The sequence below is a fragment of the Chaetodon auriga genome, chromosome 17, assembly GCF_051107435.1.
Source record: "Chaetodon auriga isolate fChaAug3 chromosome 17, fChaAug3.hap1, whole genome shotgun sequence".
Classification (NCBI taxonomy): Eukaryota; Metazoa; Chordata; class Actinopteri; order Chaetodontiformes; family Chaetodontidae; genus Chaetodon; species Chaetodon auriga.
The window spans coordinates 24,049,817-24,061,732 of NC_135090.1; the positions used below are offsets into that span (position 1 = coordinate 24,049,817).

General features: G+C 45.5%; 1 protein-coding gene across 1 annotated transcript; it reads right to left on the reverse strand.

The window, feature by feature from the left end:
• Positions 1-1,786: 1,786 nt before the first annotated feature.
• Positions 1,787-10,890, reverse strand: LOC143335305 (uncharacterized). Its single transcript, XM_076754605.1, has 4 exons — positions 10,540-10,890; positions 8,296-9,261; positions 4,718-4,984; positions 1,787-3,043 (listed from the first exon to the last, which is right to left on the reverse strand). Exons 1-4 carry the CDS (start codon positions 10,712-10,714, stop codon positions 2,241-2,243), a joined length of 2,211 nt encoding a protein of 736 aa, XP_076610720.1. The 5' UTR covers positions 10,715-10,890; the 3' UTR covers positions 1,787-2,240.
• Between the last annotated feature and the right edge of the window lie 1,026 nt (positions 10,891-11,916).

Here is an 11,916-nt window from a genome sequence, read left to right on the forward strand (position 1 = left end):
TGTATTTTGTCACCTGATGAAGGACATTTGTATTTTACTGAATTTTATTCGTCCTTCTCTGCTGTCCACCTCCAGCTGTGTGTTTTCATCAATGTGATCGTCCAATCAGAGACGAGCTGCGTCTGATTCGGAGAACCTTTCATTTGAGTTTATCGACGAGGATCACAGAGACGGGATGACATTTAGCTCGCAGCGTCCAGCGGAGAGAGATAAGACATGCTAATTACAGCAGCTAACACACACACACACACACACACACACACACACACAGGTGGAGGACAGTAGAAAGTAGCTGTGTCCTCTGACAGTCAATGAATCTGTTGATGTTTGTTTTATCGTCTTTTAACGTTAAACTGTTTAATTATTCTGAATTCTGGACCTTAAAAAGAGAAAATGATGCTGAAGGAAAAAAGGACTCTTTTTATTTCAATAACATTTAAACGTCAAATGTCCTTTCAGAGATCCTTCAGACGGTTGGATGAAGCATCCAGTCTGACGGACATCCTCTTTAAAACCTGTGAGGTTCCCCTGAACTCTGTCTCCAGCTAAAATGTCTCCTGTGTGCACAGAAAGACTCTTTCCAGGTGTCCTCCTGTCCACTTCCTGTGTGACAGCAGCTTCCTCATCTCAGCGTGAAGTCCAGCTGGATCCGTGTTCTGCTCGTGAAACGGTCTTCTGGTTTGTCCTGATCCACCACAATGAGACAGGCGGCTCAAACTGAGGATGCTGGGAAATCATCGTTGTGTGACTTCCTGGCTCCTCAGAGTGAGACCTGAACATGTCCAGCAGAGGGCGCAACCAGCTCAACTTCATCCAGACTGAAGGTTCACACACAGACTGCATGAAGCTCTGCTCATTCACCTCAGGACACATGAAGTACTTTTACTTCACTTTTATCCTACTTTCTCCTCCTCCACATCTCAGAGGGAAATATTGAAATTTACTCATTACATTTGCTGCTTTTCCTCTGAATGATCTCAATTATTACATTTTCATGATTATATTTAACGAAGTAACATTTTCAGGACTTGTAACAGAGTATTTCCTCAGTGTGGTATTAGTACTTCTACTTAAGTAAAGTGTCAGAGTACTTCCTGTACCACTGGACAGATGGAGACACCTGCTTTCTACTGTAATACTGTTCCTCCTCCACGTGTCTGTGTGTGTGTGTGTGTGTCTGTGTGTGTGTGTGTGTGTGTGTGTGTGTTAGCTGCTGTAATTAGCATGTCTTATCTCTCTCCGCTGGACGCTGCGAGCTAAATGTCATCCCGTCTCTGTGATCCTCGTCGATAAACTCAAATGAAAGGTTCTCCGAATCAGACGCAGCTCGTCTCTGATTGGACGATCACATTGATGAAAACACACAGCTGGAGGTGGACAGCAGAGAAGGACGAATAAAATTCAGTAAAATACAAATGTCCTTCATCAGGTGACAAAATACAGTAAAAATAAGTCAGAAAAGACAAAGTAGAAGAACTGGAACGTCATAACAAAGTGAATGAACTTCAAAATAAAATTAAACGAATCAAGACGGAAAGAAACAAGTGACCTGCTAACCAAGCTGCTAACTGACCTGCTAACCAAGCTGCTAACTGACCTGCTAACTGACCTGCTAACCAAGCTGCTAACTGACCTGCTAACTGACCTGCTAACCAAGCTGCTAACTGACCTGCTAACTGACCTGCTGACTGACCTGCTAACCAAGCTGCTAACTGACCTGCTAACCAAGCTGCTAACTGACCTGCTAACTGACCTGCTAACTGACCTGTGGTTAAGTCTTGTCAAAACAATGGTTTGAGCGCTGCTGTGATCATTTAATTATGTCTGAGTCTCCTGACAACAGACGAAAGCACAAAATGGAAACTTTTGTCAATTTTAGGTTTCACACATTTAATGAAGACATAAAGTTCACATAATCGTTACGTCCGCAGGTTTAACTCACGACTCTTGACTCAGTGTCGTCCAAACGAAAAGGAAAGCAGGATCCTCTGCTGAGCTGATGAGGAGGAACAACCTCTGACCCTCAAACCAACCTGCTAACTGCTAACTCACAAATCCTGAACCACAAACTGAAACTGAGCGACACTGTCACTTTCCTTTAAATTTCTACTAAATCAAAGACTGGATGACACCATCAGAACTGTCCAATGAATGAGTTACATGTCAGTCCACGTGACTCCAGACTATGTGGATCTGAGTTCCTGGCTGGTCCTGGTCCTCCACAGTCCTGTCCATCAGCTTCAGCGTCCATCTGCTGGGTTTGTCCTTGACGAGGTTGAGGACACGTCAGCACACTTGTGGTTTTTGAGCTGATAATGCCACGTGAACCTTCGGCTGCAGAGGCTGCAGCTGAACGGTTTCTCTCCGGTGTGAGTTCTCATGTGTAGCTGTAAATGTTCATACCGAGAAAACCGTTTACTACACAGCAAACAGCTGAACGGTTTCTCTCCGGTGTGACATTTCAGATGGTTCTGCAGATGCACCTTCTGCCCAAATCTTTTACCACAAACTGAACAGCTGAACGGTTTCTCTCCGGTGTGAATTCTCATGTGGGTCTTCAGATTTGAGTTTTGGTTAAATCGTTTTCCGCATTCAAAGCAGCAAAATGGTTTCTCACAAGAATTATCTCTGTTTTTTCTCAGAATGTTCAAACCTAAACGAGCTCCTGACGTCTGTCTGTCGTCATCACTGACTTGAGTCTCAGGTTCAGAGGAGACTTCAGTCCTCTCATCAGTGTCAGGGTGTAAAGGTCTGTCTGGATCTGAGGTCCTGGCTGGTCCTGGTCCTCCGCAGTCGTCACTATCAGCCTCAGCTTCTGTCTGTTTCTGATGAAGCTGTGAGGACTGAGGTTTCTCTTCATCAACCTCTTCTTCACTCTTCACAGGGACACTGAGTGTGAACTTACTGATATCAGCCTCCTGATTGGTCCACAGTTCCTCCTGTTCCTCTTTAATGTGTGGCAGCTCTGGTGGCTCCTCCTGGTCCAGACTGTCCTGCTGCTCAGGAGGATCCTCTTCTTCACTCACCAACAGCTGCTGGACGTCTGCAGGAAACAGGAAACAAAAACAGACACTGAGGAAAACTGTGACTTCATGTTCATCAGATTCTTCTCTGGTGGTTCAGGTTGACACGTGGACTGAAAACAGTTCACCATCTCATTGTGTTCTGGGCAAATTTGTCCTATTTTGAAACTGGACAGCAGGACAAACACCCTAAATGTCACTATTTTACTCTGAAATCTCATGATCACGGCGGCTGAGGCTCAGGAGGTAGAGCGGTGGTCCACCATTCAGGAGGTCAGTGGTTCGATCCCTGGCCTCAGCAGTCCACATGCTGAAGTATCCCTGTGCAAGATACTGAACCCCAGAACTGGCTCCGATGCTCCGCCATCAGTGTGTGAATTCATATTGTTGCTTTGGATGAAAGCGTCTGTCGGTCACTGACTGTTATTTTCCTTCAGTGACACAAAATGCTGAAAAAATGAAAATCCTAAACGAATGTAGGATTTTGTGCAGGCGTTTTGTTTATTGAGGCCATTCTGGGACAGATTTGACCGAAATCTATTAAAAAGGATTTTAGACCCTTCCGTGTGGGTGAAATGGAGGAAATGGTACATGCCATGTCTGTGTATGTTCTTTATGGGACAGTAGAGACGGATTCCAGGGGAATCCTGGGAAATCTTGAAACAATGAAACAGTGAAACCAGCGTCATATCTGGTGCACGTAAGGAACAGAGGTCACAGAGGACCTCGGCACTAAGATCTGCACCCCTGAGCACCTGCACGGCTCCAAAATGCTGCTGGAGCTTCAACTTCACGTCAGCTTGTCCTTCATCTCCGCTGCTCTAAGCTCCTCCTTCACTAATCCTCCTTCTGATGGAGGTTTCAGCTTCTTAGCTGTTAGCTTAGCACAAACCTGCACCATCCCAGAAAGTATCTGCAGTTAGTTATTGGATTGATTGACGGTTGACACTCTAATAATGTGTGTTCATATTGATTAGTGGCGGTGGCTGATCGGGGTGGTTATCAGCTAATTGTGCTCTTTGTGTTTTTAAACTACTTTCCTGAACACGATAAGCTTGTGGAGTAAACTTGAACAGTTGAGAGAAGCGCAGCAGTGAACAAATGTGAGGCGAAACACAAGTCCAGGTTTGTATCAGGAAGTCAAAGTGAGTTAAAGGCTGAAATTCAGAGATCAGTTTTTATCTTTCTTTTAAAAACATTTGTCGATATCAGACCATCATTGATGTCTACAAGCTGTCCGATCCAGAGCTTTGACCCATTTTTTTTCTGCTGCTGGAAAACTCTGACAAACCAGCAGCAGATGATCTGAGTTTAATTATAAAATGTTCTACTTTAAGTGGCATTCTTGACTTCTGCAGTAGTTTTTACTTTTCATTTTCTATTTCTCGTTTCACACCAACGTTGAACAGCAATGAAAAGGCGCTTCTTTTATTTTGAAATCCGGATGTAAACACGCCGTGTCTGCTCAGTTGAAAACGAGGCTGCAGACTTTCTACCGGTTCAGTAATGATGGAAGCAGTCAGTAACAGTCAGTCAACAGTGTGAGAGCTTGTTTACTGTTACAACTGTTAGCTGAATGGGAGAAAAGCCGCGAAACAAAGTCGCAAACAGCAGAAACCTGAAACGTTTCGACGCCGTTCAGTTACCGTGAAGCTGAGAGTAGAGCCGCTCTGAGAGGAAGTGAAGGAACAAACCTGCTCTGTGGATCCGAAGTCGAGGCTGGAAAACAGCGTCCAGTAGTTTCCGCTGTCGCTCGTTCTCCTCTTTTGAACGACAGAGTTCCTCCTCGTACTCTGCTATCGTTCTTTCAAACAGCCCAAATATCTCCTCAGCGGCCGCAGTTAGTCGCTGCCTCACCAACGCTCTCAGCATCTGGACTTTAGCCATTTTCACAAAAACTCCGTCAAAACGCTGTTTGCTCTCCATCAAACGGTCACCGACGAGCGCTGTGTCGCTTCTTCAGTCTCCGACAGGCTGTGTCCAGCCAGCATGCTAAGCTAACTTCAGTCCCGGCAGCCTGTTTCCTGCCAGCATGCTAAGCTAACTTCCGTAGTTTTGTGGGCAGCACAAAGTCCGTTCAGACAGATTCACACAGACACTCTGACGGATCTTTACTGATCGTGTCACTGAACACAACAACGAGACTCCTTCAGGAGCTGGACGAGATGGACACCATCTTGCTAAAAAATAGCCAGTCAGTCAATCGTTTCCTGAAGTCACTTCCTCTCGCCCGTCAAATTAAAACCTCGAGAAGTTCACGGATACGTTTACACGTCAACCAGGCCACTTGTTCATCAATAACTTAAGAATAAATAAAATATTAATTAATATGCAGCGTTCGTGTTTTTGAGCTACAGTAAAGGAGCAAAAATGACTGGAATCAGCAAAGAGTGAGACCTGAAAATGTCCAGCAGAGGACGCAAACAGTGAAACTTCATCCAGACTGAAGGTTCACACAGACTGCATGAAGCTCTGTTCACTCACTTCAGGACACTTAGGAAGTTCTTTTACTTCACTTTTATCCTACTTGTCCTCCTCCACATCTCAGAGGGAAATACTGAACTGTTATCTGACAGCTTTAGTTACTTACACACAAACACACAGTTTATAAAATCTGATGTTTAATCATAAATGCTCACACGTCTTCGGACTGGTACTGGGAAACTTTTTAGGGGTCCAAGCAGTGATGCCCTGTTTTCACTCTCATTATTTCTTCTTTTTCTGTTATTTTTCCCTGATGGAAGCATTCATGCAGCAAAGGGTGAAAACTCCACCCATGGCACGTGATGACGCTCGTTGACCTCAAGGTGGCGCCATAACAAGTAAAAAGTTTACATTTGAGTAAGTGACAGGGAGACAGATGAGTTCATTCATGATAGACGTCATCATTTAATTCACCAGTAAATCTTCAATATCTCACCAACATTAAAGAACAATAAGCAGAACTCTTAAAAAGACTCTTTCACTTCAGAACATCAGAACATGATTGGCTGCAGCCTCGGCTGAGATGGACAAACACAGCGAAACCCACAGACTCAGAATTCAAGTCAGAAGACAGATGAGAAAAGGCTGTGAGCTTCAGAGATATACCCGATAAATACACTGATCATTGATTAACGAGCTAGCTCAGGGACATCTGAAGCATGAGGGGATGAGCCCTCAAGACCATGACGTCCGTCACCGGGATGAGCTCAGACCCACTGTACAGGCCTAAAACCGTACAGGCCAATAACATGCAGGTAGAGCGCTAAGCACGTTCTCATAGAACTGGAGTTACATCCAGTAACTATTGTTTTCCTCATGGTAGTGTAACAGTTGGATATTTATTTTTATATAATTTCACCAAAATGTTCAATGTATTTCATTTTTCACACTGTTGAGGTTTCTCTCTCCTGCCTGTCTGTTTTGGGGAGCTGTGTGCGTGTGTGTAGGGGAGGGGCTATGATGAGGAGGTTTGAGGGTCTGCACCTGCGTGCTCTGGTCAGAGTCTGACTGGAGCATGTCTGCGGGTAAGACGTGTGTAAACTTCTTGCACACTAATGTGAGAAATATGTTGTTAAATGAGACTGTTGTTTAGCGGGGTCGGTGCAGTTCATGTCGGGATGTTGTGGGGAAAGTTTTCCATGGTTAGCCGCATTGTGTGTGTGAGAAATGTGACTCCGAAGCAGTCTTTTAATGACGCTAGTTAGCGTTAGCTTCTGCTAACTGTGTACAATGACACGCTTCATTAGCTCAGAGCTGATACACGGCAGAGTTTTTTTGTTTTCGTGTGTATGTGACATTTTCCTCTCTCCTCGGCAGAAGTGTCGTCAGCCTCCTCATGTACACCACTCAAGTCTCTCCTATGTGTTTATTTGTGACAGGTATGGAGAAGTTTAATTGTGTTTATTTTATGTCCATTGGTTAATGTGGTTAAGATGTTATTTACATGTTGAATGAATGATTGAGAGTCTGACTGGAGCATGTCTGCGGAAGTGTCGTCAGCCTCCTCATGTACACCACTCAAGTCTCTCCTATGTGTTTATTTGTGACAGACTGAGTAAAACAAGAGTCAAAGCCCTCCAGCCCGTTTCCCTGGCTTATTCTCGCACAACACATCGCAGAGTACTGGCAGAGAAATATCTACATGGGTTACAGTAGCACTGAGTCCAGTAACATGAAGGTGTGAAGCTAACATAACGAGCAACGCAGGCTAACGTCTCTGCTGTTGCTGCAAGAACTAGCAAAAGACTCTTGATCTGCTGTCAGCATGAGGAAGAGGAGACCCAGAGGACCATCCTGATGGAAACGTGTGCACAACAACAACTGGGAAACTCTTTGGCTAACAGTTATATTGTTACATGATACATCAAAACAAAACCGGATTCACTTCAAACTGAAGCTCGAGGACGATTGATACCGTCTTCAAACTCAGAACCTGAAAGTTTGTTTACACTGCTTTACTGTTCATTCTGCTGGTTAGCCTGTTGAATCTGGTGTTAGCATGTTCTGCAGCTAATGTGGCTAGCAGCACGTGTTGTAGTCCACAGGCTGGAGCAGTGTTGGCGTGTCTCACATCGAGGACAGTCAGAAACTGTGGACGTTCAGCCTCGTGTAAAGAACCAGAGCAGCAGCTTTGACGTGGAAACTGTTTCTTCTCGCAGCTTTTTGTGTCGTCTCTCGTAGCCTGAGCTAGCGTTAGTTCCACGTTTCACACTGCAGCTCGAGCTCAGCTGGTCTGTGGGTACAGGAAAGCCTTCCTTTTTACTTTTATAATAAATTTTGGGTCATACTGCTAACCCCTTGATTCTGGTTGTATGAGCTCATAACTCATATACATAAATACATATAAAAAAAAGCCCCGTGGCCACAGCCCAACAGCCAGGCCTAACACACAGCCTTGGGCGAGCTCCAGTTCTGGGGAGACAGATATGAGTCCTCTCAACATACAGGTGGCTGAAAAAGACAATAAGTCTGCAGTAAAACCAGTGAGGTGTTAGATCATGAATAATGACGCGCTGCGTGTGTAGACCTCCTACATCCGAGCAGACTGTGTTCCTCTAGAAATCAGCCACCGTCACCTGGTGGATCCTCAGCCCCATGAAGCCCCTTCGCTTCTTTCCCTTTGCATCTACACTGAGCTCGTTCGTGGCTTCTCTGGAAGTCACCTGAAGGAAATCCACTGCAGCGCCGCAGAACTTAGATCCCTGCAACTAAGTGAACATTCTGAGGTGGAAGAAAGAACTCAAAGCGGAACGTTTCTATTTACAGCTGACTGAGCAGCCTCAGTTGCTGCTGCTCTCCCCAACACACTTATGACTTTTGACCTGTGACTGCCAAGTGAACCTTTTGTCACAAACGCTGCAGCTGAACTGTTTCTGTCCCGTGTGCACGGAGAAGTGATACGTCAAATTAGCCTTCTGAGAGAAGCTCTTATCGCACACAGGACAGCTATACGGTTTCTCTCCTGTGTGGACTGTCATGTGCTTCTTCAGACCTCCCTTTTGTGTGAAGCTTTTGTCACAGTACAGGCAACTGAAGGGTTTCTCTCCAGTGTGGATTCTCATGTGGTTCACCAAAGCGCTTCTAACTGCAAAACTTGTGTCACAAAATGAGCAACTGAAGGGTTTTTCTCCCGAGTGACACCTCATGTGCCGAATTAAGTTCGGCCTCTGGGAAAACCTTTTGCCGCAAACTGAGCAGCTGTACGGTTTCTCTCCCGTGTGAAACCTGGTGTGTCTCCGCAGGCTGTCCTTTCGACCAAACTTTCTCCCACATTCACAGCAGATAAATGACTTTTTGACAACATTACATTTGACATCACTCACAGGGACGTCGTTCATTGTCCCCATCAAACCTGCCTGAGCCTCCCTTCTCTCCTTACAATCATCATCACTGACTTCAGTCTCAGGGTCAGAGGAGTTTGAAGCCTTGTCGTCACCAACTGGTCGAAAGTAACGATCTGGATCAGAGTTCCTGGCTGGTTCTGGTCCTCCACAGTCCAGCCCATCAGCACAGCTGTCTAAAGGTTCAGTTTGACTTTGATGAAGCTGTGAGGACTGAGCTGCCTCTTCATCATCCTCCTCCTCCTTCACCTCCTCCAGCCCTCCACGCTGCTCTCCCTCCTGATTGGTCCACAGTTCGTCCTGTTCCTCTTTAATGTGCGGCGGCTCTGCTGGCTCCTCGTGGTCCAGACTTGGGCCCCATTCCTGCCGCTCAGAAGGAACCTCCTCACAGTTCACTAAGACCTGCTGGATGTCTGTGGGACAGACACACACACACACACACACACACGTTGTTCATGTGAAACCAAGATAAAAGATGAGTGAAGTGCGTTCACAAGAAAAACGACTCAGCACATTTCTTCATCCCTCTTTCCTGGTTCAGGCAGGTTCAAACTGGATCAAACTGGATCAAACTGGTTCAAACTGGATCAAACTGGTTCAAAGAGTTTGTGAACTCGAGCGTCTGCTAAACGAGACGTTCAGTTCAGATGTCAATGATGGAGCTGAAGAGGTGTGTGTGTGTGTGAAAGATTAAACAATAACAAATTAATATTTCATCAGTTCATTAATGTCACGTCTCTTGTGATTGGACCAGCACGAACAACCCACAACACTCTGCATCAGTCGCCATGACGGTTATGGGGCGGCTGTGGCTCAAGAGGTCGAGCGACCAAAACCCAGAACTGCCCCCGATGCTGCGCCATCGGTGTGTGAAGTCACGCCACTTTGGATAAAAACCACTGATTGTTATCAAAGAAAGCACATGAGACAGAACACAGAATGATCTCCATCATTGATCATTTATCAATCAACAGAAAATAGAAAACGTTCCACTTCAGAAGATCGCTGATCACTGTGATCACTGATCATTGATCGGTGATCAGTGATCAGTGATCAGTGTCTGGAACGTCAGAAGTGCACTTTATCATGAATTTATCAATGTTCTGAAGATTTTAGTTTTTCATTATTACTTCAGGTCACCAAATACCTGTACTTCATTAGTGGGGGCAGAAGTACTTCAGTGTATTTTACTGAAGTAAAAGTAGCAACGACAGTGTAGAAATACTCTGTGACAAGTGGTAGAAGTATCAGAATCAAAATGTACTTAAAGTGTCTGCAGTGAAAGTACACAGAATGAAACACTCCAGAATATAAATGAAATATTGAGTTACAATTACTGCATTCAGGTGTTCATCAAGAGGGAGCTCACCTGAAATCTGTCACGTGAATTAATATTAATCATGTGAATCGGATCAATAACAGATGATCAGGTATTTGACCCAAAGCTGACAAAAGGGAAAAGACACTTCATGAAGTTACTCAGTACTGTAAGCCTGTACAGCAGTACTCCCCGCAGTACTCCATGCTGGTACTTGTACATGAGTCGTCCTGGTCGTTGGCCGCAGGCTGGACTCTTGAACCGGCTCAGCCTCGCGCCTCCTCGGCCTGAACAAGCTTAGCTGCGGCTAACGGCCCGTTTGGCCTCCGTTAGCTTAGCGCGAAGCCTGTGACGTTAGCAGAAACAAACCCACCTGCTCTCAGCAGCTTGACTTCAGGTGTCAGAGCCACGTCCAGCAGCTTCCGATGGCGGCGCTCGATCTCCTCTTCATACTCCGTTATTGTTCTTTCAAAATGTCTGAAAATCTCGTCCACAGCAGCAGTCAAGCGCTGATTGACGAAAACCTTCAGACTGTGAAGTCTGGACATCTTCCACAGAGACAGAGGACAGGAGGACAGGAGGACAGACAGACACTGACGCTTCTTTCACTGTTTACGTGTTTGTGAAGGGGCGACGGAGGAACAACCGAGGGACGACTTCCGGGTCACGTTTCAAAATAAAGGCCTTACTGATGACAAGACAGCTTTATTTATTTTGGATTTGGACATTTAAAGTCTGGACATCTCGTTTAAACTCATTTTAACACCGGACACTTTTACTTTAATTGTGTTTGCACTGGACATTTGGACATTTCTGACTTTTAACTTTTAATTCTTTGCTTGCAGTGCTTTTGGATTATTTGTTGCATGCCTTTACTTTAAACGATCAACGACGTGGCCGATGTGACGAGTGTAAATGCGAATCAACACAGGGAAACTGTTTCTTGGCGTTTTGTCTCGTCCCGTTAACGTGAATGTCAGTCGTGAAATAATTAATCCAAATATTACCGATTCTCGAGTTTTTCAGACTGTTTGTCTTTTTATGGCCTTTGATGTTTTTTTTTTTTGTTTTGTTTTGTTTTTATAAGTCGCCAGTCCCTGGGGACTTTCTGGGCTACGGGGAGGTGAACTCTGGCTTCCCGCATGTGAGACGGAAGTACCGCCCACAATCCTACAGCGATGAAGCAGATCTTTGATGTTTCAACATAAATTAAAGTAACAGAAGAAGAAGCGTCTCAGCAGCCGCAAGACGGCGAGCGCAGATCACATGATCAGAGTTGGAGTCATTTTAACTCATCATGTGACCTGAGGCGAGGACGCACACCTGAGAGCAGGGTTAGCCTAACCTTCTGTTTGTAAAGTAGCTGTTAGCTTAGCATCAACATGTTTCCATCTTGCTTTAGCTTCAAAATAAACTGCAGAATAGAAACAGGAGGCTGATCTGGGGTCAGCGCTGCTGGAAGCCGATCACAGAACATCAGCTTGACTGAAGTTTGAACCAGTTCAGTCTGGAGGCCGATTCTGTCTGTTCAATGAAGCTACGACGCTAACTGACGTCTGTCTGCTGGACACCTTCAGAGCTTCATCCTGACAGACTGAAGACGAGCCTGAGGACGCCTGAAGACAAGCCTGAGGACGCCTGAGGACGAGCCTGAGGATGCCTGAGGACGAGCCTGAAGACAAGCCTGAGGACGCCTGAGGACGAGCCTGAGGATGCCTGAGGACGAGCCTGAAGATGCCTGAGGACGCCT

Coding starts and splice junctions, on each gene's coding strand:
- LOC143335305 (XM_076754605.1), bottom strand. CDS start 10,714: ATGTCCAGACTTCACAGTCTGAAGGTTTTCGTCAATCAGCGCTTGACT. Junction 4,985..8,295: donor GTGTGTTGGGGAGAGCAGCA/GCAACTGAGGCT, acceptor CTGTCGGAGACT/GAAGAAGCGACACAGCGCTC. Junction 3,044..4,717: donor ACTTCGGATCCACAGAGCAG/GTTTGTTCCTTC, acceptor TGTTTCCTGCAG/ACGTCCAGCAGCTGTTGGTG.